The sequence below is a fragment of the Rana temporaria genome, chromosome 4 (genome assembly GCF_905171775.1).
Source record: "Rana temporaria chromosome 4, aRanTem1.1, whole genome shotgun sequence".
Taxonomy (NCBI): domain Eukaryota; kingdom Metazoa; phylum Chordata; class Amphibia; order Anura; family Ranidae; genus Rana; species Rana temporaria.
In genome coordinates this window covers 193,532,071-193,558,378 of record NC_053492.1, presented here as the reverse complement: position 1 = coordinate 193,558,378, position 26,308 = coordinate 193,532,071, and the positions used below count along the sequence as shown (strand labels likewise).

Here is a 26,308-nt window from a genome sequence, read left to right as displayed (position 1 = left end):
AAACAATCAGCGCAACCTTAATACTAAGTAACAGTAAATGATCTGCAAGCTGAACACCAAGGGTAATTTCACACACAGTAGTATATACATATAAATAGTGCAGTGCAGATAAACAATATAACAATAGGCTTCCAAGGTAAAGCTAATAAAGTCCAAAGCCCAAGTGAAAAATCCTCAGATGAGGAGAATCCCTTGAGTTAAATTGACAGGCAAAATGCTCCTTTGCGTGAATGACTTTGTCCCGTAGGACGTAACTCATACGGGAGGAGGGGCTATGTCATGTGACATTTCCCACTGTTTTTCCATTCAATGATTTATTTTTTATTATACACTTGCAAACACTTTAACTACTCTAAGAACCTTTATGTATCTGCTGGGGGATGACCATAGGAAAATACTATAAAGTGTCTCTTGATTAACAGCTCTGATTGTGGTAGGGCTGCTGACACCACATACCAGGCGTCAGCAGCAAGCAGAGAAGTCTCAGTCCTTTTGGACATCTACAGCTGTGGCCAAAAGTTGAGAATGAAACGGATATGAATTTTCACGAAGTCTGCTGCTTAAGTGTTTTTAGATATTTTTGTCAGAGGTTACTATGGTTACTAAGTGTCAAAGGCTTTTATTGACAATTACATTAAGTTTATGTAAAGAATCAATATTTGTAGGGTTGACCCTTCTTTTTCAAGACCTCCACAATTCGCACTGGCATGCTGTCAATCAACTTCTGGGCCACATCCTGACTGATGGCAGACCATTCATGCATAATCAATGCTTGGCATTTGTCCGAATTTAAGGTTTATAAAAGAGCTGTCAAACAGCTTGCGCGTCATTCGGCCGGGTGCCTCCGGTTGAGGCAGGATCGTGCATCGTTCCTCACTGGAGAGAATTGCTGGAGAATGGATCATCGCTGGACATCGAGAATGGATTACAATGCTGGACATCGAGAATGGATTACAACGCTGGACATCGAGACTGGATTACATCGCTGGAATCGTTTTTTTTTTTTTTTTTTAATAAAGGACTTGTCCCAAGCCATCTCCTGTAGTTTTTAACATTTTCACACTTTTTTGTGAAATGGTAGGGGTACAATGTATTCCGATAAGCCCCCCCCCACCCACAGACCACCACAACCACCACAACCACCGGGCAAGGGTTATGGGGACATCCTCCCCATGTTGAGGGCATGTGGCCTGGTACGGTTCAGGAGGGGGGGTGCTCTCTCATCCCCCCTCTTTTTCTGCTTGGATAAGGGTCTGGTATGGATTTTTGGGGGGAACCCCATGCCATTTTTTTTTTAATTATGGCGCAGGGTTCCCCTTAAAATCCATACCAGACCTGGAGAGAAGGGTCTTCTTTTCTGCCCCTCTTGACACCAGGCCATCCTCCAAAAGTCATCTCCTCACTGTGTGTGCAGATGCACTGATACCTGCCTGCTGCCATCCCTGAGCAAGCTCTGTACTGGGGTGCCTGATCCCGCAGCTGAATCAACTATACGAGATGGTCCTGGCGCTTGCTGGACTTTCTTGGGTGCCCTGAAGCTTTCTTCACAAATGCAGTGAAAATAATTTTTTGGGATTAAGTTAAAGCGGGGGTTCACCCTTAGAGGGCACTTTTTCCCCTTAGATTCCTGCTCGTTTTTACTAGGGGAATCGGCTATTTGTTTTAAAATATGTGCAGTACTTACCCGTTTACGAGATGCATCCTCTCCGTCGCTTCCGGGTATGGGCTGCGGGAATGGGCGTTCCTTCTTGATTGACAGTCTTCCGAGAGGCTTCCGACGGTCGCATCCATCGCGTCACGATTTTCCGAAAGAAACCGAACGTCGGTGCGCAGGCGCAGTATAGAGCCGCACCGACGTTCGGCTTCTTTCTGCTACGAGTGACGCGATGGATGCGACCGTCGGAAGCCTCTCGGAAGGCTGTCAATCAAGAAGGAACGCCCGCTCCCGAAGACCCATACCCGGAAGCGACGGAAGAAGATGCAGCTCGAAAACGGGTAAGTACTGCTCATATTTTAATACAAATAGCCGATTCCCCTAGACCGAACGAGCAGGAATCTAAGGGGAGAAAAAAAAAATGTAATACATGGGTGAACTCCCGTTTTAATTTTTATGGCATCGAGGGACTTTCTGCCTTCTGGAGTATATGAAAATTGCCATCATAAAAACTGAGGCAGCAGACTTTGTCAAAACAAAATTTATGTCATTCTCAAAACTTTTGGCCATGGCTGTACACAAGAGAGGCTTTTACAGGTAAATAATGCACATAACCTACATTAAATCTCATGAGAAGATTTTTGTTGAAATGAATGGTCTAGGGACAGAGTCACAAACACTTAACCCTTCACTACCCCTAATCTTAATCTAACTCTAACATAATACGTTAGAATAATGAATACTTCCCTTATCCATGGGCAATTACAGTTTTAATATTGAACTGCAAATTCTTTAAAACAGTGAACTAAAGAAATGTTACATGTCTTTTACTTCTTTAGTATATTGGTATTCTGTCTCCCTGCTAATTGCTATTGAGACTCGTGAATACAGAGCAATGCTTAGTAATGATCTATAAAGCCAACACAGCATTTCTTCCACACTATTTATTTCCACACTTAGAAGATCAGATATCTAGAAGAATTACCGTGACAGTTTTTGCATCCATTTCAGTGAACACAAATTCCCCACCATCAAAATCTCCATTAAGGTATAACAGTGCGCTGTAAGAAGACAAAACAAATTTATTGTTTCATTTTTTGGTAAGGTCTTACAAACATAGTAGCAGTTATTACTAGGAACACTAAGATTAACATTATTCAGTACACGCAGGTGTATATGACAGGTATATTTTTGTCAATAATAATAAATGTGGTATTATTAGAGAGAAATAAGGAATGGCAGTATTTTCCACTATTAACTAATTTAAAGTACAAATAAAGACAACATAAACATTTTAGTAAATTCTCATATAAATACCTGAAAAGTTACACATTGTAATAAACATAATAACTGAAATAATTTTTCTATCATATAGCTGCAATTGGGGTCTCTACTTCCCTCCACCAGTCCATCTCTGCTAGATAATGCTAGTGATGGTGGGAGGAGTTCTGTAGAGTTTAATAATCAGACACTCACCTGTCTCACGACCCAGCGATGCAGGCATACGAAGCCTCGCTTCTCTCTCCCTCCTCTCCACAGCGCCGGCATTCTGACTGTGGGTGCCTGGCTGTGGCTTCACTGCTGTGAATGGCTGGGCAATCTTCTGGGACCTGTGACATGTCCCAGAAGATTGCAGGGAGGGAGGGGGGAGAGGTGAACTTCCTTCCAGCGCCACAGCACCAGGGGAGGAAGTGGGAGCTGAGTGTATGTAAAAACTGGGAACCCCCCCCCCCAAAAAAAAAAAAAAAATTACATGCCAAATGTGGCATGTCAGGGGATCACCAGCACTTACAGTGGAAGTTCCATTTTTGGGTGGAAGTCCGCTTTAATGGACCTCAGTCCTTTATTTCACGTTTATGCTACCTTACCGAGTTGGCATAAATGTTTATAGAGTCTATACATCTAGCAGTCATACACTTGTGTCTGACCACCTTGTCCTCTCAGCAGCAGGTCCAAATCAGGTAGATATAAGAAGCCCTGCTCCTCAAACAAAAGCAAGAGCAGCTGCTTAATCCAAAGTGGTAATCATGAATAGCAATGGTGGAGGTAGGCACAATCCTAATGGCCCCCTTAAAACAGGAGGGCACAGAAAAATGATCAGGTTGTTTTTATCAGCACATCAGCAAGAAAGCATATTAGCTGCACTTCAAGCTTCAGCAACTACCACAAAAAATCGACAGAAAAGTAACTAACGCCCTGTACACACGATCGGTCTATCCAATGAGAACGGTCTGATGGACGGTTTTCATCAGTTATCCGATGAAGCTGACTGATGGTCAGTCATGCCTACACACCATCGGTTAAAAAAACAATCGTGTCAGAACGCGGTGACGTAAAACACAACGACGTGCTGAAAAAAACGCAGTTCAATGCTTCCAAGCATGCGTCAACTTGATTCTGAGCATGCGTGGATTTTTAACCAATGGTTGTGCCTACTAATGATTGTTTTTTTTCTATCGGTTAGGTATCCATCGGTTAAATTTAAAACAAGATTGCTTTTTTTTTTAACCTATGGATAAATAACTGATGGGGCCCACACACGATCGGTTTGGTCTGATGAAAACGGTCCATCAGACCGTTCTCATCGGTTTGACCGATCGTGTGTACGCGACATTAGGCTCCAATCAGACCTATGTGACCCTTGTTCTGCAGATAGGGTATCCCATTCATTTTAATGGGCTGCCCTACTCACAGAAGCATGGGGAAAGACGTCATGGACACTTTTTTAAAATAGTGCTGCACAGAATCGCATGGTGCTTAAAAATGAATGGCACCACAACGCATCTGCCAAACAGCAGTGCGTTTCCCTCAAGTGTCCGGGCACACAATATGGTGCACCTACCCTTAGACAAACATTGATATATTTTTGCACTCCAATATTCCTGCAAATACGTTTTTATATGAAGACTTCATACCCATACAGTGTCCAATAAGACCTTCCATAAAACCAAAATTGTACATACTCTCAGAAGTCACTTAATGTACTACTTTACAACCTAGTGATGGTGTTTTAAAGGTGGCATGCACCAAGAATGGAGATATGCACCTATAATCTCTGTATGTGTAGGCTGGAGACTCCTTCCAACATTCATTGGCTTCTGGATCTAGCAGACAGTTATCAGCATGAATGGGGTGGCTCAAATCATTCCTGTTGTCTTGCTGACCTGCAACAAACAGCAAGGGGCTTAATTAATAAGATTATTTCATCTTGTAACAAGATATCCCGTAAACCACAAACACAAATGCAAAAAAGGTGAAAACAGACATTTAATGGAAAAAAAAATGTCTATTGTTTATAACAGTGCTTTAATAGACTTTAATATTTCAGTACTAATAAAATTAGTTATCTTACAAATAAATATATGTTACAGAGGGATCATTCTATGTTATAAACCTTTACTACAGAAAGTGCCCACGACACTCTAAAAAATACTCAGGACATTCTTCTAAGGCCCTGTGCACACATGAGGATCTATCCGCTGGAATTTATCCGCGGACCGGTTTCAGCGGATAGATCCCCTGGTGTGTACGATCCAGCGGATATTTTTACGCGGATATTTTTCCGGGCGATGGATTTCCAGCGGATCAAAATTTCTTAGCATGCTAAGAAATCGATCCGCTGAAATCCAGTCCAGCGGATTGATCCGATGGTCTGTACAGACTCACCGGATCAATCCGTCCGATTCCATCCCTCGCATGCGTCGTAATGATTCGACGCATACGTGGAAGTCCTTATATTACAGCGTCGCGCACGACGGCGCGACATGTCACCGCGGAGGGAATTCCGCGCGGATTTTGATCTCATGGTTAGTACAACCATGAGATCAAAATCCGCCAGAGGATTTATCCGCGGAAACGGTCCTCCGGACCGTATCCGCGGATAAATCCTCTCGTGTGTACTAGGCCTAAGAAAGCCTAATGCCGCATACACATGCTCGGAATTTCTGACAACAAATGTTCGATGGGAGCTTTTGGTCGGAAATTCCGACTGTGTGTAGGCCCCATCGGACATTTGTTGTCGGAATTTCCGACAACAAAAATTTGAGAGCTGGTTCTCAAATTTTCCGACACACAAAATTCCACGCATGCTTTGAATCAAGTACGAGACGGAAGCGCTCGGTATGGTAAAACTAGCGTTCGTAATGGAGATAGCACATTCGTCACGCTGTAATGGACTGAAAAGCACGAGGCTGAAAAGCGTGAATCGTCTCTCACCAAACTTCTACTAACACGACTGGTATTAAACTTCCCTTTAATAGTGCCGTCGTACATCTTGTACATCACTGCGTTCTTGACGTTCGGAATTTCCGACAACATTTGTGTGACCGTGTGTATGCAAGACAAGTTTGAGCCAACATCAGTCGGAAAAAAATCCACGGTTTTGTTGTCGGAATGTCCGATCGTCTGTACGTGGCATTAGGCTAGGTTCACACTATTGCGGTTTCTTTGCGGCCGTGTTTGCGCGGACACAGCAGCCCATTCATTTAACTGGGCTGCTGTATCTATGGAAAAGTTCCTTGTACCTTAAAAAAAAAAATCAGCTGTAGGGAAAATGCATAGCGCTATGCAGTTTCCAGCACGGGAAAACATGCTGCAGTTTCCAACGTGTGGCGATACCATTAGGAATTAATGGCACTCTTGCACCTCTGCTAACAGAAGCATGTTTTTGTTGTGGGCGCTTGTGATTTACGCATAATGTGTTTACTCGTAAGTGTAAACACCACTTTAAGGCCTGATTCAAACCTATGCAGGTTGTAGTTTGCATATTGCGTTTTTGATCCATTAAAGTCCATGGAACCAAAAAACTGAAAAAAGTCCCTGGCCCTTTCCATAAAATGCACAGATGTGAACTACATCCATAGGAAACATGGACTGTAGTGTGTTTCTGCAAAACTGAAAAGGCACTAAAAAAATGCATAAGTGTTAACCAGGCCTTGTACCTTTTTCCATACTGTGTTGATCCATCAATTAAAACGTTACCATCTTTGGTCTTAAATAGAGAAAGGTAGGCGTTTTATTGTAATGGCAAATATAAATAAAAGGCCATACTAAAATTAAACACACTGGCCCGAATTCTCGTACGAGTTACGCCGGCGTATCTCCAGATACTCCGTCGTAACTCTGGAGTCCGAGCCATCGTATCTATGCGCCTGATTCTTAGAATCAGTTACGCATAGATTTGTATTAGATCCGACCGGCGTAAGTCTCTTACGCCGTCGTATCTTAACTGCATATTTACGCTGGCCGATAGGGGCGTGTACGCTGATTTACGCCTAGAAATATGTAAATCAGCTAGATACGCCAATTCACGAACTTACGCCCGGCCGACGCAGTACAGATACGCCGTTTACGTTCGGCATTTCCCGGCGTAAAGTTACCCCTGCTATATGAAGCGTACATGAGGCATACCAATGTTAAGTATGGACGTCGTTCCCGCGTCGAATTTTGAAAATGTTACGTTGTTTTCGTAAGCCGTTCACGAATAGGGCTGGGAGTCATTTACGTTCACGTCGAAAGCATTGGCTCCTTGCGGGTTAATTTGGAGAATGCGCACTGGGATACTTTCACGGACGGCGCATGCGCCGTTCGTAAAAAGCTTCTTTTACGTGGGGTCACATTAAATTTACATAACACATGCCCACATCTACCACATTTGAATTAGGCGGGCGGCTTACGCCGGCCTATTTACGCTACGCCGCCGCAACTTTGGTTTGAGAATACGGCACTTGCCTGTCAAAGTTCCGGAGAAGTAACGTAAATAGGATATGTTACGCCCGCACAAAGATACACGCTTCTACGTGAATCCGGGCCTATAGATTTCCTTTAAATGATAGACAAGTGCATCTAGTGCAGACAAGAAAAAGTTATGAGCAGAACTTGGCAATAAAATTATTAATCACTCAGAGCTATCCACTATGGAACTGAGGACATCTAGTGTACAAAGAGGCCAGATGCAGGCAATTACTGTGCCATTATTATTCTAGGTATAAATCTAGGGCACGGGATTAATTTGCTTTTCTATGCCATGCATTGTTTGTCTGCTAAATGAAAGCAATAATGGCCATCATTATTATAGTAATTTTGTAAAGCTGTACATGTCTTAGCAAAAAGCAGAAACAGTTCCTCAGAAAAGAACTTTACACTCTGGTAACAACAGAATAGTCATATTAACACTTCTGTTGCCAGGCAAAAAATCCCATTTCTCAATGCTCAGTGAAAAAAGCCCCCCCCCCAAACTTGTAGGTAGTAGACACTTAAAGCGGGGGTTCACCCTATATAAAAAAAAAAAAAAAAAAATTTCTTCTAGCATAAAATTCGGCATAGTAGCGCGAGCTACAGTATGCCTGTCTTAATTTTTTTATCCCCGTACTCACTGTTATATCGTACATAGAAGATTCCGACTGCCCACGGGGAATGGGCGTTCCAATCCAGACGGAAGGTGATTGACGGCCGGCTCTGGCGAGTCACGCTTCTCCGGAAAAGTTGTTTTTGCCGGAAAATCCGACCGTGTGTATGCTCCATCGGACATTTGCTGTCGGACAGGGGCAGACTAACAACTCATGGGGCCCCCAGGCAATAGAAGACTATGGGGCCCCTGGGCTTACAGATGGCCACCACGCCAGGAGGCAGTGCAGAGGCGGGGCAGCTAAAATCTCGAGATTTTCACATCAGAAGCATGTTGGTTTCAGACATATCAGGGACAGATGTAAAAAAAAAAACATAGATTTTTACATACTGTCCCTGGTTTTACTGAGCCTGGCAACCCTGATGGGGCCCCCTAGTGACATGGGGCCATCGGGCAGTGCCCGAGTGACTCAATGGTCAGTCCGCCCCTGCTGTCTGAAATGTTTGAGAGCTGGTCTTTAATTTTTCCGACAACAAAAGTTCTTGTCGGAAATTCCGTCTGTGTAGCCAATTCCAACGCACAAAAATCCACGCATGCTTGGAATCAAGCAGAAGAGCCGCACTGCCCATTGAACTTCATTTCACTCGGCTTGTCACACGTGTTGTACGTCACTGCGTTCTTGACGTTCGGAATTTCTGACAAGATTTGTGTGACCGTGTTTATGCAATACAAGTTTGAGCCAACATTCCGTCTGAAAGAAATCCACTGTTTTCTTGTCGGAATGTCCGATCGTGTGTATGCGGCAAAATGGCTCGTTTACATCATACATGCATGAAAACTGGAGGGGAACTGAAGGGATTTCACTTGCAGAGACATCAGTTTCACATCAGTTTTCATGTGCGTCAGTTATGTGCCCTGTTCACACCAATGTTGATGTCATGCAGAAAACTACATACATGTTGCAGATTCTTGCACAGAAAAAATCCACACGTTGTGGTGTGAAAAGGGCACATAGATAAAAAAAATGGTGATTTATTACTTTTTCGGTAAATTTAATTTAAAATTAAACAATGCAATAAACTGGTTCAGTATGTACCTTGTAATATTCACTGCTGCTAGCAGACACTAGACTTAATATAGTCTTCAATAAGGCAGTTATGTACAGAATTTCTGAGCCCTGCAGTGCTCCAGACTTAAAAACACTACAGTGAAGCATTATTAATATATTCAACTATATATATAAAAGTGCATATGCATATTATGTAGTGTTGCACATTACTTACAAATTTGAACCTCTGCAGAGCTGTGTAGCAGCAGAACAACAATCAGACTACTAGCAGTTTAGATGACTCAGGCCCCGTACACACGTCCGAGGAACTCGACGTGCCAAACACATCGAGTTCCTTGTCGAGTTCAGTGTGGAAGCCGCCGAGATCTCGATTTCCAACGAGGAAATAGAGAACATGTTCTCTTTTCGGCCCGACGAGTTCCTCGTCGGCTTCCTCGCTGAAAAGTGTACACACGACCGAGTTTCTCGGCAGAATCCAGCTCCGACCGAGTTTCTGGCTGAATTCTGCCGAGAAACTCGGTCGTGTGTATGGGGCCTCAGATGACTACTGAGAAAAACTGGTTAAGAGTACAACACCCTTTTTTGGCAGCCATTAGCTTAGTATGAATGCTAACCTTAATTCAAACAAAAGAAATAACCATAGCATAGCTCAAAGTCTATACTTACCATGCAAGGCTGTCCTGCATACTAGATGTGTGTAAGAAAAGTACAGTGTAGTGTTCAGTATAAAGTAAGACTGGACAATCTTCCGAGCTTTTTCACTCACATCGTAAAACAAGCGAGCACTTTTCATTGGAACACGACCTTCAAATCCAAACTAAAGAAAAATATTATAAATAGGAAATATTAGCACTTGGACAATAAATTATTTCTTTCATTAAAAAAACAAAACAAAAATGAGTTTGATTACCACTGAATTTTTTTTCAACTAATGGTTGTTATAACTGTTTGGGATTCGTTTCTAACGTCATTAAAACCAGCCAGGTATAATATAGTAATATACTGAAAAAAAAGTGTATGTTAGAATGTGGTAATGTGATCTAAAATTGTTATACTATGATACATTGATTATTAATAAAAAGAAGGAGACTAATGAAACTACAGCACCAAATATAAAGATTTTGGCATTAGGTCAATTCTGTCCCTTATGCCCACTTATGAAAAAAAATGGAATCCCATAGGTACAAATTAAAAAGCAGTTTCACACCCTTGTAGCTTCAAAGTTCAATGTCAAGCTCTGAGAGTGCAGAGAGTATGACAGCAGCAGTATGCACAGGAGAAGAATGCAGAGGATATGACAGCAGCAGTATGTGTAGGAGAAGAATGCAGAGGATATGACAGCAGCAGTATGTGTAGGAGAAGAATGCAGAGGATATGACAGCAGCAGTATGTGCAGGAGAAGAATGCAGAGGATATGACAGCAGCAGTATGTGCAGGAGAAGAATGCAGAGGATATGACCGCAGCAGTATGTGCAGGAGAAGAATGCAGAGGATATGACCGCAGCAGTATGCGCAGGAGAAGAATGCAGAGGATATGACAGCAGCAGTATGCGCAGGAGAAGAATGCAGAGGATATGACAGCAGCAGTATGCGCAGGAGAAGAATGCAGAGGATATGACAGCAGCAGTATGCACAGGAGAAGAATGCAGAGGATATGACAGCAGCAGTATGTGTAGGAGAAGAATGCAGAGGATATGACAGCAGCAGTATGTGTAGGAGAAGAATGCAGAGGATATGACAGCAGCAGTATGTGCAGGAGAAGAATGCAGAGGATATGACAGCAGCAGTATGTGCAGGAGAAGAATGCAGAGGATATGACCGCAGCAGTATGTGCAGGAGAAGAATGCAGAGGATATGACCGCAGCAGTATGCGCAGGAGAAGAATGCAGAGGATATGACAGCAGCAGTATGCGCAGGAGAAGAATGCAGAGGATATGACAGCAGCAGTATGTGCAGGAGAAGAATGCAGAGGATATGACAGCAGCAGTATGTGCAAGAGAAGAATGCAGAGGATGTGACAGCAGCAGTATGTGCAGGAGAAGAATGCAGAGGATATGACAGCAGCAGTATGTGCAGAAGAAGAATGCAGAGGATATGACAGCAGCAGTATGTGCAGGAGAAGAATGCAGAGGATATGACAGCAGCAGTATGTGCAGGAGAAGAATGCAGAGGATATGACAGCAGCAGTATGTGCAGGAGAAGAATGCAGAGGATATGACAGCAGCAGTATGTGCAGGAGAAGAATGCAGAGGATATGACAGCAGCAGTATGTGCAGAAGAAGAATGCAGAGGATATGACAGCAGCAGTATGTGTAGAAGAGGCGTGTGTAAGGTATGACAGCAGCAGTATGTGTCGGAGAGGAGTGTGTTTGCTGAGAGGTACTCTTTATAGAGACATCGGAGATGAATTAGACCCTTAGACCCCTTTCACACTGAGCCGTCCATAGCGTCGGCGGTAAAACGCCGCTATTTTTACCGCCAACGATATGGGCAGATTTGCGGCGCATTTTGGCTGCTAGCGGGGCGCTTTTAACCCCCGCTAGCGGCCGAGAAAGGATTAAAACCGCCCACAATGCACTGCTGAAGCAGAGCATTGCGGGCGGTATAGCCGCACTGTCCCATTGATTTTAATGGGCAGCAGCGGTGGAGAAGTAAACACACCCCTCTTTCACCGCTCCAAAGATGCGGCTAGCAGGACTTTGTTAGTGCAACGCTCCAGTGTGAACGCCCTCAAGCTTTCACATTGGAGACAATGGAGCAGCTGTTTGAGGGCGGATTGCAGGCGCTGTTTTTAACGATATAGCGCCTGCAATATGCCCTTGGTGTAAAAGGGGTCTTAGTGATAGGCGATGGCTGAATGGCAGTTAACTGATCTCCTCCTGCTTGGCATTCTTATTGACTCTCACTGCAGGGTGGCTGTAAAGTTGAGAGCCCAACATTGGACAAAGCTCTGTAATGTGCAAGGTTGAGCTATTTCTTTGACAGACATTTTGCAGGGGCAATAACTGCTGTTTAATTTTTTTTTTTTTGGAGCGAGCAGAGCAGTGGCTTTCGGGAAGCATAAAGCAGTATGTCCTGGAGCTTTACGTGCCAACCTTACATATGAGGGGTGCTCTGGTAAAAATGTTGAAAGTTGGGCACCAGCATGATGGACAATTTCTCTACCACATCTTATGCTTGGCCTAGTTTTTGGATTAAGTGTAGGAAACTTTTCACTTCCACTGCTGACACTGTCTGCCTGTTCACCCCCAGGGGAGTGGAAGCTCTGAAAAAATGTATCAAAGAGGAGTGCTGTGGGAGAGAATGCACTGGTCAGTAAGGGATAAAGCCTAGTACACAATGTTAGTTTTTTTTGTAGTTTAACCCAGCAGGATGAATGAAAAACAAAAAATTGTAGCACTCCCCCTTACTGAGCTATTGTGTTCTGAGAGGGGGACGGCCCCTCTGTCAGAGCATGCTGGTCAGCCAATAGCTGAGAGCGCTGATCGGATACCGATCATGCCCCTTTTTCGGTCATGCCCCTTCGACAGAAGCCAAATGAACTGGCTTCTGTCGAACTGGCTGCCGCACACACACGGGCCGAATGTCATCGGTTTATATTGAACAGGATGATGTCACCCAATATTCGGCCCATGTGTATGGCCCTTAAGACTGGATGGGGACAACAGCTGGGAAAAGAGTGGTTTAAGAGAGGGTGCATTGTCCTGGAGCAGTGAGGTATTGACAGAGGAATAGGGATGAGCTTAGAGTTTCAGTCAAACTCATGTTCGACTCGAACATTGCCTGTTCGGCGAACAACAGACAATTTGGGGTGTTCGCGGCAAATTCGAAAAGCCGCGGAACACCCTGTTAAAGTCTATAGGAGAAATCTAAAGTGCTAATTTTAAAGGCTAATATGCAAGTTATTGTCCTAAAAAGTGTTTGGGGTCCCCTGCACCAGGGGACATGTATCAATGCAAAAAAAAAGTTTTAAAAACTGACGTTTTTTCGGGAGCAGTGAATTTAATAATGCTTAAAGCGGGGGTTCACCCTATAAACCCAAAAAAAATATATTTTTTTTCTTCTACCATAAAATCAGGCATTGTAGCGCGAGTATGCCTGTCCCGATTTTTTTATCCCCGTACTCACCGTGTACTTGTACATCGAAGATACCGACTCCCCTCGGGGAATGGGCGTGCCTATGGAGACGGAGGATGATTGACGGCCGGCTCTGGCGCGTCACGCTTCTCCGGAAATAGCCGAAATAGGCTTGGCTCTTCACGGCGCCTGCGCATAGCCTGTGCGCAGGCGCCGTGAAGAGCCGAGACCTACTCCGGCTGTCTTCGGGGAGAGTGACATGCCAGGGCCGGCCGTCAATCATCCTCCCTCTCCATAGGCACGCCCATTCCCCGCGGGAGCCGAAATCTATAATGTACGAGTACACAGTGAGTACGGGGGTAAAAAAATCGGGACAGGCATACTGTAGCTCGCGCTACAATGCCTGTCTCGATGGTAAAATCGTGTCACTGAGGGTGAACCACCGCTTTAAAGTGAAACAATAAAAGTGAAATGTTCCTTTTAATTTCGTACCTAGCGGGGGGGTGAAGTAAGCATGTTTCCAGTACTTAGAACTGTCCCTGCACAAAGTGTAATTTCTGAAGGAAAAAAAGTCATTTAAAACCAGACTCGCGGCTATAATGAATTGTCGGCTCCCAGCAATTCAGAGAGAATTCATTCATAAAAAAAAAAAAAAAGCGTGGGGTCCCCCCAATTTCAATTACCAGGCCCTTCAGGTCTGGTATGGATATTAAGGGGAACTCCGCTGTCAATTAAAAAAAAAAAATGACGTGGGGTTCACCCCAAGTATCCATTCCAGGCCCTTCAGGTCTGGTGTGGATTTTAAGGGGAACTCCACCCCAAATTTAAAAAAAAAAATGGCGTGGAGTTCCCCCAAAAATCCACACCAGACCCTTTATCAGAGCACGTAAACTGGCCAGCCGCAGAAAAGAGGGGGGGACAGAGAGCGCCCCCCCTCTCCTGAACCGTACCAGGCCACATGCCCTCAACATGGGGAGGATGTCCCCATGTTGATGGGGGCAAGGGCCTCATCCCCACAACCCTGGCCGGTGGTTGTGGGGGTCTGCGGGCGGGGGGCTTATCAGAATCTGGAAGATCCCTTTAACAAAGGGGACCCCCAGATCCTAGCCCTCCCTATGTGAATTGGTAATGGGGTACATTTGAAAAAGCAGAAGAAGCGAGTGATGGAAGAGGAATAAGGCAGAGAAATCAATACTGGGAGCAGAATCTCTCACTGGTTAAACTAAGCTCTGATTTAGGAATTAATCTCAATGGAAAATGAAACTGTGCTGAGAAAATTAAACTCCTAACTAGGCTTTTACATAATTAAAGCATATCCAAACCCAAAAGCAAAAATTGTATATTTGCAGCTTATGAAACATTAGATGTGATAGCTGCATTTGTTTTCTTTGAATATGTTGTTTTGCTTATTTTTACCTGGTAATCTGGTCTGTAACACACTTCCTGTCTTAGGGTGGCTATCCTGACTCCTTTACTGTATTGAGAAGCAAAGTAGCCACCCTTGGATAGCAACATTGTCATTCTGTGAAGAGGGCAGTGTTGGATGCACTACTAGATTTCGATAAACCTTACATAAATTACTGACACAATGAAGCAGATCTAGTCCTGCTTTGAAAAAATGGAAGGCGACAGGCTTTTTATTGCAGAAGAGACTGAGGCCACGTAGACACGACCAGTTTTCTCGGCAGAATTCAGCAAGAAACTCGGAGACGTATTCTGCCGAGAAAAACGGTCGTGTGTACACTTTTCGCCGAGGAAACCGACGAGGATCTCGTCGGGCCAAAAAGAGAACGTGTTCTCTATTTCCTCGTTGGGCAATGGGAAATTTTGGCTCGCCCAGATCCTCGGCGGCTTCACAAGGAACTCGACGAGCAAAACTATGTGTTTTGCCCATCGAGTTTCTCGGACGTGTGTACGGGGGCCGTACAATGCCTATTCTACAACTAGAGAAACCTACCTGCTGCAGTCTTCTTTGAAATGTAGGCTGAGCTGAATTTGCATTCTGGACAGTGCCTGTGTGCCAGGATAAAAACAAATGGCCACTGCCCCCACATATAACTGACCTTTGCAGGAAGGAGTACATGGAAGGGCGACGAATGTCAAACAAAGCCAAAGAAAATTCTCAGCTCAACTTACAGACCAGCCTGCAACCAACCGCATTGTCCTTTCTAAGAGTATACGTTAAACACAGGGGTTTAGTTTGCACAAATTTGCAAATACCCTGTACATGCGTAAGCTACAGAGCCACTTTACGGCACTCCAGTATTATCTCAGTCCTAACTCCAAATTTTAAGAGCCTCCATAGTAGAAGTACATGCATTATAATGGACAGGCAGAGGGCAGGTGAGCCTAGAAAGGCTTCCCCTCCTTAAAGGCTGCAGATAATACTAGGGAGCCGTGAAGTGACTCTGTAGCTTACGCATGTATTTGCAAATGTGTGAAAACTAAACCTCTGTTTTCAACGAATATTATTAGACAGGATAATTTGGTCGGTTGCAGGCTGGTCAGTAAGTTGAGCTGGGAATTTTTATTTTTATTTTGTCCGTGTCCCAGGATGACTGCACTCTATGCACAGGAATGATGTTATTCTGTGATAGCCACCGATAATGGCTGCTGCCCGATACCCAGAAGAAGCCAAGTAGAAGATGCCGGTGCTGGTGAGGGACTTTGTAGCATTGAAGGGAGGCGAGTATCACAAGGATTAGCTTTACAGTGGCGGTGCGTCCATAGTGGGCGCAAGAGCGCCGCCCCCCCTCAATCCTGCACCGTCACTCAACAATACATAGATTCATGCATTGCATAATTCTATGTATTGTCGTCGCTGCCGCCCACTATTCAGGTGGCCGGCCCCCTGGTGAGCGCCGGCCATGAACAACAGCGGTGGGTGTGTTTTGGAGCATTGAGGGATCGTGGAGGGAGGATGGGTAACCTGAGAAAGGTAAGTGCTGGGCAAAGGGGGCATTTTAAGGGGCAAACTGGCGGGATTTTAAGGGGCAAACTGGCGGGATTTTAAGGAACAAACTGGCAGCATTTTAAGGGGCAAACTGGCGGCATTATAAGGGACAAACTGGCAGCATTTTACGGGGGAAACTGGCGACAATTGATGGGCACAGTGGCGACAATTGTTGGGCACAGTGGCTGCGTTTGATGGCACAGTGGCGACAATTGATGGCACAGTGGCGACAATTGATGGCACAGTGGCGACAATTGATGGCACAGTGGCGACAATTGATGGGCACAGTGAGGCTGCAATTGATGTTTTTTTTTTTTCCTTTGTTTACGCCCCCCCCAAAAAATTTGAGCACCAGCCGCCACTGCCTTTAAAACCTGGCTCATGCAATCACTTTACAAAAATTCCTTTTTTGTTTGAGGAAAGATTTTAACTAGTGAATGAAAAGCCGAGTAATGTAAGCACCTCTGGTAATGTTCAGACGGGCAGGATAACCAGGTAATACAACTAGATTACAAGGGGACTGCAGTGTTATTGCTACTTACAGACTGTTTCATATAGGTCATTTTCAACTTCATCTAAACTGCATGAATCTGGTAATATCGGAGCAGAAGAAATGATGCAGTTTGTCAGCAGAGGGCACTCTAGTTTTTGTTTTATCCAAGCAAGTTATTTCATAAATTGTTGGAAGGAAGAACAGTTTTTATATCAATAATAACCACTATATTATCCTTTTGTTTCTTGCATACTGCAGACAGAAAGTAAATGGGAGTAAATGACTAGCTTGTATTGGCAATAACAAAGTGTTCTTTTTAATACAACTAGACAAATAAAGCCTCCTATTTTTTATTTTTTTGCAAAAAATAAATAAATGCAGATAGAAATGGGTAGTAGCACATTCGTTTTGTTACCCATTACTCATACAAAAAGCTATTTTACCTTTAAAGCATTCAACACTGTGGCACCTTCAAACTTCTCATTTGGAGTGTGAGGTGAGGTTTTTCCTCTGTATCCATCTCCAGCCAGAGTTATCGTCTGAAAAAACACAGTTAAACTAAGCAGTTGTACAAAGTAATGCATGCTATTGAGCACAGCTGAACATTTCAACTAACAACGCTAAATTAATAGGCTTAGGCAGTCTACTATATAGGACATATACCAAATACATCTAGACATTCTATATAGTACATACTCAGATATGATAATAGGATTTTTGGTTACTGCTGTTGAGGCGGCTTCACAATGATCTGTTGCACTTTGGTCACAGCGCGGTGTACCGGTGTCGTCGAGTTAGCTGCGCGTTCCCATTTAATATTATTTTCCATGTTTTTGAAAAAGTGCGCAAAAACTGCGGGATATAATAGAAGTCTATGGGAAAGCGCAGCTAACCCAAACAAACCCGCAAGCACGCTGTGCTGTGCTGCACCTGTGCTGGGGCCAAAGCACTGCAGGCTCAGTGTGAAAGCACCCTAAAAGAAGACATGATACCAAGACCCCATACACACTATTAGATTTTCTGCAGATTTTTGTCTTCAGATTTACCAAAACCATGTAGTGCGAGGGCTGGCCTGATCGCATACAAATTAAAAGACCTGTACACACTCTCAGAAAATCTGAAGTAATATTTTGTCGGATGAACGATCTGACGATTTTCTGATCTGGTTCTAAAAACTGGATGTGCAAGCTTGAAATGTTGTGTCTGATGTAACCACAACGCCAGATTTTCTTTTCATTGGTACGGTTTTCTGACAAAACAAATCTGAAGAGCAAGACTAGGAATGCTCAGAAATGAAAGAACACATACAAAACAATTCAACACATTACATCACTTCTGACGTTGAATTCTGTCATCAGAAAACTTTCTGATGGCGAGTACCCTCTACACTTTTGATTTGAGACTAGCGTCCAACAAAAAACTGACAAAAATTCATCCAATAATCTGCTTTAAGCCTCGTACACACGGTACAATTGTTGGCCAACCCAAATAAGTTTATCTTGGTCTCATCAGACCACAGGACACGGTTCCTACATGTCCTAATGCCTCGTGCACACGACCGGTTTTCCTGTCGGGAAAACTGCCATGAGAGTTTTTGGCCGGGAATCCCGGCCATGTGTATGCTCCATCACAGTTTTCCCGACAGGAGAACTGCCAAAATAAAAAGAGAACCAGCTCTCTTTTTTTCCCGCAGGGATTCGAGGCGGTTTTTAAGTCAGCAGTTTTCCTATGGCAAAAGACTGCGGTGGAGCATACACGCGGCCGGGTTTCCCAACTAAAGCTCTCATGCCAGTTTTCCTGTCAGGAAACCCGGTCGTGTATAGGGGGAAAAAGTTACAGAGCAGGTTCTCTGTATTCCCCTCTGACTTTTTGCCGCCGAGAAAACAAATTATGTGTACTAGGCATTAGTCTGCTTGTCTTCAGCAAACTGTTTGCGGGCTTTCGTGTGCATCATCTTTAGAAGAGGCTTCCTTCTGGGATGACAGCCATGCAGACCAATTTTATGCAGCTGGCAGGACTCATACACCTATTTCCCAAAGACAATCTCTGGATATGATGCGGAGCACGTGCACTCAACTTCTTTGGTTGACCATGGCGAGGCCTGTTATGAGTGGAAACTGTCCTGGTAAACCGCTGTATGGTCTTGGCCACCATGCTGTAGCTCAGTTTCAGGGTCTTGGCAATATTCTTATAGCCTAGGCCAGTGTTTCTCAACTCCAGTCCTCGAGGCGCCCCAACAGGTCATGTTTTCAGGATTTCCCTCAGATGAAATGGCTGTGGTAATTACCAAGGCAGTGAAACTGATCAAATCACCTGTGCAAAATAATGGAAAGCCTGAAAACATGACCTGTTGGGGCGCCTTGAGGACTGGAGTTGAGAAACACTGGCCTAGGCCATCGTTATGTAGAGCAACAATTATTTTTTTCAGATCCTCAGAGTCCTTTGCCATGAGGTGACATGTTGAACTTCCAGCGACCAGTATGAGAGAGTGAGAACACCAAAATGTAACACACCTGCTCCCCATTAACTCCTGAGACCTTATAACGCAAATGAGTCATATGACACCGGGGAGGGAAAATGGATAATTGGGCCCAATTTTCACTTAAGGGTGTACTCACTTTTGTTGCCAGCGGTTTAGGCTGTGTGTCGAGTTTGAGGGGACATCAAATTCACACTCTTATACAAGCTTTACACTCACTACTTTGTAGCAAAGTCATTTTTTCAGTGTTGTGAAATATTTACAAAATTGCGTGGGGTGCAATCACTTTTGTGAGATACTGTGTAATATATATATATATATATATATATATATATATATATATATATATATATATATATATATATATATATATATATATATATATATATATATATATATATATATATATATATATATATACACACACACAGTATATATATATCACTGTGAACAATATGTATTCTAGGATGTCTATTTTACTGTAGGATGCTTTTTAACTTTTTGTATGAGTAAATTACCAAAATTATTTATTGCTAACCAGAGCTTTTTTTCTCAGAAAATAGGTGCAGGAACTCAACCACGACCCTGTTCAGATTTCACAAACAGTAGGAGGGTCTTAAAGGGGCATTAAATACCAGGATTGCATTACATACAGAGTACAGAGTTCAGGGGGGTTACACACAGAGTGCAGAGCTGTCACTTATAAACACAGAAACTAGACTTCTGTGTTTACAAGTGATTGTGGTGAGCAGGCACCAAAGGGTCTGAGCCAGAGGTGGTGGAACTGAGTTCCCCCAAGTTCCCCCTGAAAAAAAGCCCTGTTGCTAACACTCTTTAGTTTGTGCCTTTATAGTCCTATTCCCAGGAGGGGTATTTGTTTATATGTATGTATTTAAGGGATGATGGCACACAGCATTGATTAACCAGAACTACAGTATATACTATATTTTCCAATTCAGCATCCCAGGTTCCTTAAATCCCAGTATGGACAGCCTTGCCCCACCCTGCCTGCCTTGTAAGTCTCACAATTGGCCATTGCTATGGTAGTTATCCTCAATAGCCAATAATGAGGCTCGGGAGGTAAGAAGGGGCATAGCTAAGCCTTCAAACCAGAAAAAAAAGGGTCAGTACGTGGATATCAAAACACACCAGGATTTGGGGTCTCTAGGATGTTGAACTTAAAAATGGTTCTAACCTGCGGGCATCTAGAGGTGGAAGCAGGGCTCAAGTCCTGCGGGAACGCGTGGGAATGGAGTTCCTGCACTTTTTTCACAGCAGGAACTCAGTTCCTTTTGCAGGACTAGAGTAGCCGAGCCTGCAAACCAATCCTTCAATAAGCGGCGATGCCCAGCTCGAGTCACTGTAAGGGGCAGGCGAACCTTAGTAATCCTTTATGTTACTGGCAGCTTCCTGTATATGGATTCATCAGGTAGTGTGCAGGTATTCCGTCACTTCCTTGATGCCGCAATGTCTCCTGGGAGCTTTTGTCATTGTTCCCAGGAGACATTGCGGAGGTCTGCCACGAGTTATCGCGGGATTTAGAAAGAACTTGCGGTTTAGTAATTATGCATACGAGTGTATCATTTTTTTTTTTTTTTTGGTGGGGGAGTGGATCTTGGCTATGAGTTCCCACACTTTTTTCCCCAGGACTTGACCCCTGGGTGGAAGCCATGTGGAATAGTAGAGAATTGGGTACTTGTATATTGTGATACATTGTAATTTAGTTTTCCTTCAAGTTTGTCAACCAAGTGCTCAGGTTACTGACTACTCTTACAAAATAGAGATAACCTCAAGCGATCCATGGGTCAGACAGCATTTTCTGTTTTATATTAGAGCTGGAAAAAAAAAAAAATAGCGTTGAACTCAATAAAAATATCAAAGAAGCACTCATGCTACGTTTTGTGTTGTAAAGTATAGAAAGCTTTAAAATACTCTAATCTGAAACACTCAAGGCTTCTGAACGCGTTCAATTAAATGGTTTAGTACAGGCTTTAAAACAAACATAGGTGTTTCATTCTGTTTTCCAGGAATCCTACAAGCACATATTTTTAAGCTTCCCTATTTCCAAGGATTATGCATACATGCCTTTCCTGTAATAAACAGCTATCATACCGTATTCATTATCAGTGTTATCATTACTTTAATACTTTACTTTTGAATCAGCATCATTGTTTTGTAGCAGAATGTACAGTTTGAAACAAAAACTATAAAAACACAAGCCAATGGGTGCAAAGTGTTCACTTACACTGGCAACTCCCTGGAGCTCTTGACATTCCTCCTCTGAAATAACATTATCCAGCTGTACCCTCTGAGTGCCATTAAGGTACTCTGAATTGTGAACAAGTTTTACTTCATCATACAATAATGGTCCTCCTGAAATAAGCAACATTGTGAAGTGTATTAAGAAACAGACATCATTTCCATTACACTCATCAATAGACAATAATAAAGTACCATGATGTAAAAAAAATTCCAATAAAATCAACAAACATAAAACCATATTAGATTCACTGTGTAACTTTTTCATATGGTCACCAGAGGGCACTACACCTTCTAAATACCATCACGGCACCCGAGTAGTGCATAGAAATAGATTAACTTAGCAACATGAACATTTCGCTTCTGCTCTCTTAAAGGCTGCATAAAACCTAGAATACAATAATAGAATAGCAAATAAAGGTAACTAGTATACGGTCTTTTTGCATATACTGTATATTCCTCACACAAAGACTTTGATAAGCACTACTCTGGCAAAAAATCAGTCATATTAGTAAAACAAGAAAAAATATGATAGGTAATGGAGTGCTCTGCTCATTTCAGAGGATATAGGTTTCTGCAGAGATAATTATAGTGATAAATGTCCATAGTGTGAGAAGCAATGCATTATTAAGTGCTGTGACAGAGGGAGGCTCTGTGACTGTAAGAATGTATGAAAATGTGACACAGATTATGATTCGCATTATAGGCTAATGCAAGGTTCTGAACTATCATTGCTGAGTGGTGACAGCTGTGTTTTTCTCCAGGTTCTGTAGTTTTGGATCCGAACATTCAATCCTGTGTCTGAGTTTTGCTAGACGCCTCCAACCTGGCTGTCTACACAGTAGCGGTAGTGTAGGATAGCTCAGAGCTCCCAATTGGAGACAGCTCCCAGTATGGGAGACTGGAGGTTTCATCGGGGGATCATAGGGCCCACCCAACGGCCATGAGACAGAGGTCTCATCAAGGGGTCAGAGGGCCTAGCTGGAATCCAAGAGCCAGAGGTTCTCAGGAATCTGGTATCTTCCTATCAGAGTGTCAGGAGAACCCCAACCCACAGGCCAGAGGTGGTCCGTAGAGCAGAGCACTGCGACTAAAGTAAGGTGACCAGATTTTTAAAATGAAATCCGGGGACATATTTTTTCTTTACTAGTAATCGCAACAATCAGTAACTCTCTGCCTGTCGCCACCGCCCACCTCACAGCCTCTCAAGTCTCACTCTCCGGGCCCCGGCTACTACTGAATGGGGACCTGAGGAAGATCACTCCGCCAGGGAAGGCAAGGAGATAGGCAGGTGGCTGGCCAGGATTTGAGCCAAGGCAGAAGAACATGCGAGCGGAGCTGAATGGGCATGCGCCCGAAACTGAAGAAATATCCCCTCCGCTCTGACCAGCACATGATCATCAGAAAGGAGCACATGTAATGGGAAAAATACAACCCCCCTATGCTAGTAGGCATGGCGGAGGGGGGTGTGTAATTTTATTTTATTTTAATTCTGCACTGACTGTCTGAAATTGCCCCTGCCCCCTATTAAATCCAATCTATGGACAAAACCAGGGACAGACTTGGTCCAGGGACAGTGTCCTCAATCAGGGGACGGTCCCCTGAAACTGGGGATGTCTGGTCACCCTAGACTAAAGGCTAGAGATTGTTGTTGTACTTATCACCTAATAGAACACATTACTAAAATGTATAAAATACAAAAGAAAATGTCATATTTAGTGTTATTTAGCTGGGAAGCCAGCCTCCCAGCTGGCTTCCCCATAAATATACTCACCCACCCAGCAAATCCAGCATGGTGCTGTTGTGACCCTCTGCTCCATCGCCACAAGTCAGGCTATGTGTTGCCATCTTCTTTTTGACATCAGGAGCTTGGCTGTCTCATACCACCCAACTGTCACGCACTAATCTTACAAATTCTCCCTCCCCAATCTTAACGCCTAATCTGACTAACCTTTGTTAGAATGATCTGTATACTTATTTATTTTCAGGCCATACTTGTCACATGATTTCCCCTGCGCCAGCCAGTAGCAGCTGCAGAGGAGAGGAGAGAGCGCTTCACAATGACTGGTTATGCCTGGGAGCAGTGATATCATCCATGGGCTTCTATGGTCCACCTGTTATTGGAGCATCCTCCTCTCCCCTGCAGCCACCATTGACTGTCATAGGAGAGCTGGATCATGTGACTGGACCAGAGTGACCTGAAAATAAGTAATGTAACCAGGCATGCCGTTACTGAGATATGCAAGACATTCAGGCTACTTTTACACTGAGCCACCATCCGTTCACATTAAAGCGTCGCTCATTTTAGTAGCACCCTAGCGCTGTTTAAGCAGCACTTTTTACCCCCCCCCCCAAAAAAAGGTGAAAAGTCTAATTTTGCAGTGCTTTCAAAGCGGTGTTTTGAAACGCTGCCCATCCATTCCAATCGGCAGGGCATTTTGGGAGTGCCAAATACAGCGCTCCCAACCCACCCCAAAGATGCTGCTTGCAGGACTTTATGGAACTTTACGGAACGCCCTGTAAGCACACAGCCCGAGTGTTATCCTTCAGACCGTTCTCATCGGATGGACTGATCGCGTGTACGAGGCTTTAGCTTAAATAAAGGGCTCTACCATAATTACCCATCAGCTTAAATAAAGAGCATTATCATAATTACTCGTCAGCCTAAATAAAAGGCACTACCATAATTACCCGTCAGCTTAAATAAAGGGCACTACCATAATTGACCGTCAGCTTAAATAAAGGGCACTACCATAATTACCCGTCAGCTTAAATAAAGGGCACTACCATAATTGACCGTCAGCTTAAATAAAGGGCACTACCGTAACATCCCGTCAGCTTAAATAAAGGGCACAACTGTAACATCCCGTCAGCTTAAATAAAGGGCACTACCGTAACATCCCGTCAGCTTAAATAAAGGGCACTGCCATAATTACCAGTCAGCTTAAATAAAGGGCACTACCATAATTACCCGTCAGCTTAAATAAAGGGCACTACCGTAACATCCCGTCAGCTTAAATAAAGGGCACTACCGTAACATCCCGTCAGCTTAAATAAAGGGCACAACCGTGATCACCCGTCAGCTTAAATAAAGGGCACTGCTGTAATTACCCTTCATCTTAAAGTGATTGTAAAGGTTCAAATTATTTTTTTTTTTTTTTAACTAACAAACATGTTATACTTACCGCCACTGTGCAGCTCATTTTGTTTTTTATTCAAAACTGTCGGTCTTTATTTGTTATTTGTTTATAGCTCAAAAAATAAAAACCACAGAGGTGATCAAGTACCACCAAAATAAAGCTCTATTTGTGAGAAAATGTATTTGGGTACAGTGTTGCATGACCGTGCAATTGTCAGTTAAAACAACACAAAAAAATGGCCTGGCAGGGAAGTGGGTAAAACCTTCCGGGGCTGAAGTGGTTAAATAAAGGGCACTGCCGTAATTAAGTGTCAGCTTAAATAAAGGGCAATGGCATAATTACTCATCAGCTTAAATAAAGGGCACTGCTGTAATTAACCGTCAGCTTAAGTAAAGGGCACTAGCGTAATTATCCGATAGCTTAAATAAAGGGCACTACCGTAATTATCCGTCAGCTTAAATAAAGGGCTCTACCGTAATTACTCATCAGCTTAAATAAAGGGTATTACCGTAATTACTCGTCAGCCTAATTAAAAGGCACTAAATAATTACCCGTCAGCTTAAAAAAAGGGCACTACCATAATTACTTGTGATCTTAAATAAATGACACTGCCGTGATTACCCATCCATCAGCTTAAATAAAGGGCACTACCGTAAATACCCATCATCTTAAATAAAGGGCACTAAGGTAATTACCCATCAGCTTAAATAAAAGGGCACTGCAGTAATTACCCGTCAGCCTAAATAAAGGGCACTGCAGTAGTTACCCATCAGCTTAAATAAAAGGAACTACCGTAATTACCCCTCAGCTTAAATAAAGGGCACTGCCGCAATTACCCATTAGATTAGATAAAGGGCACTACCGAAATTACTCGTTAGCTTTAGGGGAACTACCGTAATTACCTGTTACCTGCTGCAGTTGGTTTTAGTTTGACTTCTCGACCTAACCCATATGTCTACAAAATGAAATCACAACACACAGTAGGCTATTTTACTGTGTGCAGGAATACAGACATCATAAAGCGTAACAATGGCCCAACATAGCCAGCAGACAGCTTGTAATGTGGACTGTACATAGTCACCATCCAGTTTAGATGTTTTGCACACTGTCTTATTTGCTTAAGAATGCCTAGGCCCAGCCCTAGCCCACCCACCATATGTACACCCAGGCAAGTTAGCCCTACATGTTTGCTATATCAATCTTCTGTTTCTTATTGGTTTACACTAGTGAAAAAGGCTACTGTTTATGCCACTTGGGTCCAAGTGCAGTTTTCCCTGTATTTGTGTACATTGCCAGTGTGTTGTTACTGTATATACTTTACTGCTATATTCTGTGCATCTGCTTCAATGAGGCTGATGCCTTTTATCAGAGTCCAGGTAAGAGCTGATGACCAGATACAACCAGCAGCTCACTTACTGCGTAAGTGAATTCATCTTTCTTACACAGGTTAATCAGCATAGGAAATAGGAGGGAGGAGGAAGCATTTTTAAGCCTAGATAGGTTTAGCCTGGAAATCTACTTTGCTACCAGAGGTGTGACATTACACTACACTGAACCTTTCATACAGACTTGTTGTTATAACATTGCTTTATAAGACCAGTATAAAGGAAACCATGATAACAAAGGCACTTTTGAGTTTAGCCAAATATTTTTTGCTTATTAATTCTTCATGGGCCACATAACTGGGGGTGTTGCATGGGGTATATCCTTTCCCTTTACACTTTGTACTAAATGGTGTTCCTCTTTCCCATATCTGAAAGTTTCAAAATATGATGTCTGGGTTCAGACAGCCAGGCTTTCTGATGATGCACACCAGCTCCGCTCCCTCCAGTGCTGCG

General features: G+C 43.4%; 1 protein-coding gene across 2 annotated transcripts in view; it reads right to left on the bottom strand.

Moving 5' to 3' along the window:
* The window catches only part of P3H2 (prolyl 3-hydroxylase 2), a 214,452-nt gene that overhangs the window by 5,407 nt on the left and 182,737 nt on the right, over positions 1 to 26,308 (bottom strand). For both annotated transcript variants that reach the window (XM_040349575.1, XM_040349574.1), the window contains 5 exons: positions 21,317 to 21,444; positions 17,036 to 17,131; positions 9,736 to 9,886; positions 4,701 to 4,818; positions 2,640 to 2,715 (listed from right to left, as the gene is read on the bottom strand). In XM_040349575.1, the coding sequence (XP_040205509.1) occupies positions 2,640 to 2,715; positions 4,701 to 4,818; positions 9,736 to 9,886; positions 17,036 to 17,131; positions 21,317 to 21,444 (569 nt within the window). The remainder of the gene's footprint in view (positions 1 to 2,639; positions 2,716 to 4,700; positions 4,819 to 9,735; positions 9,887 to 17,035; positions 17,132 to 21,316; positions 21,445 to 26,308) is intronic.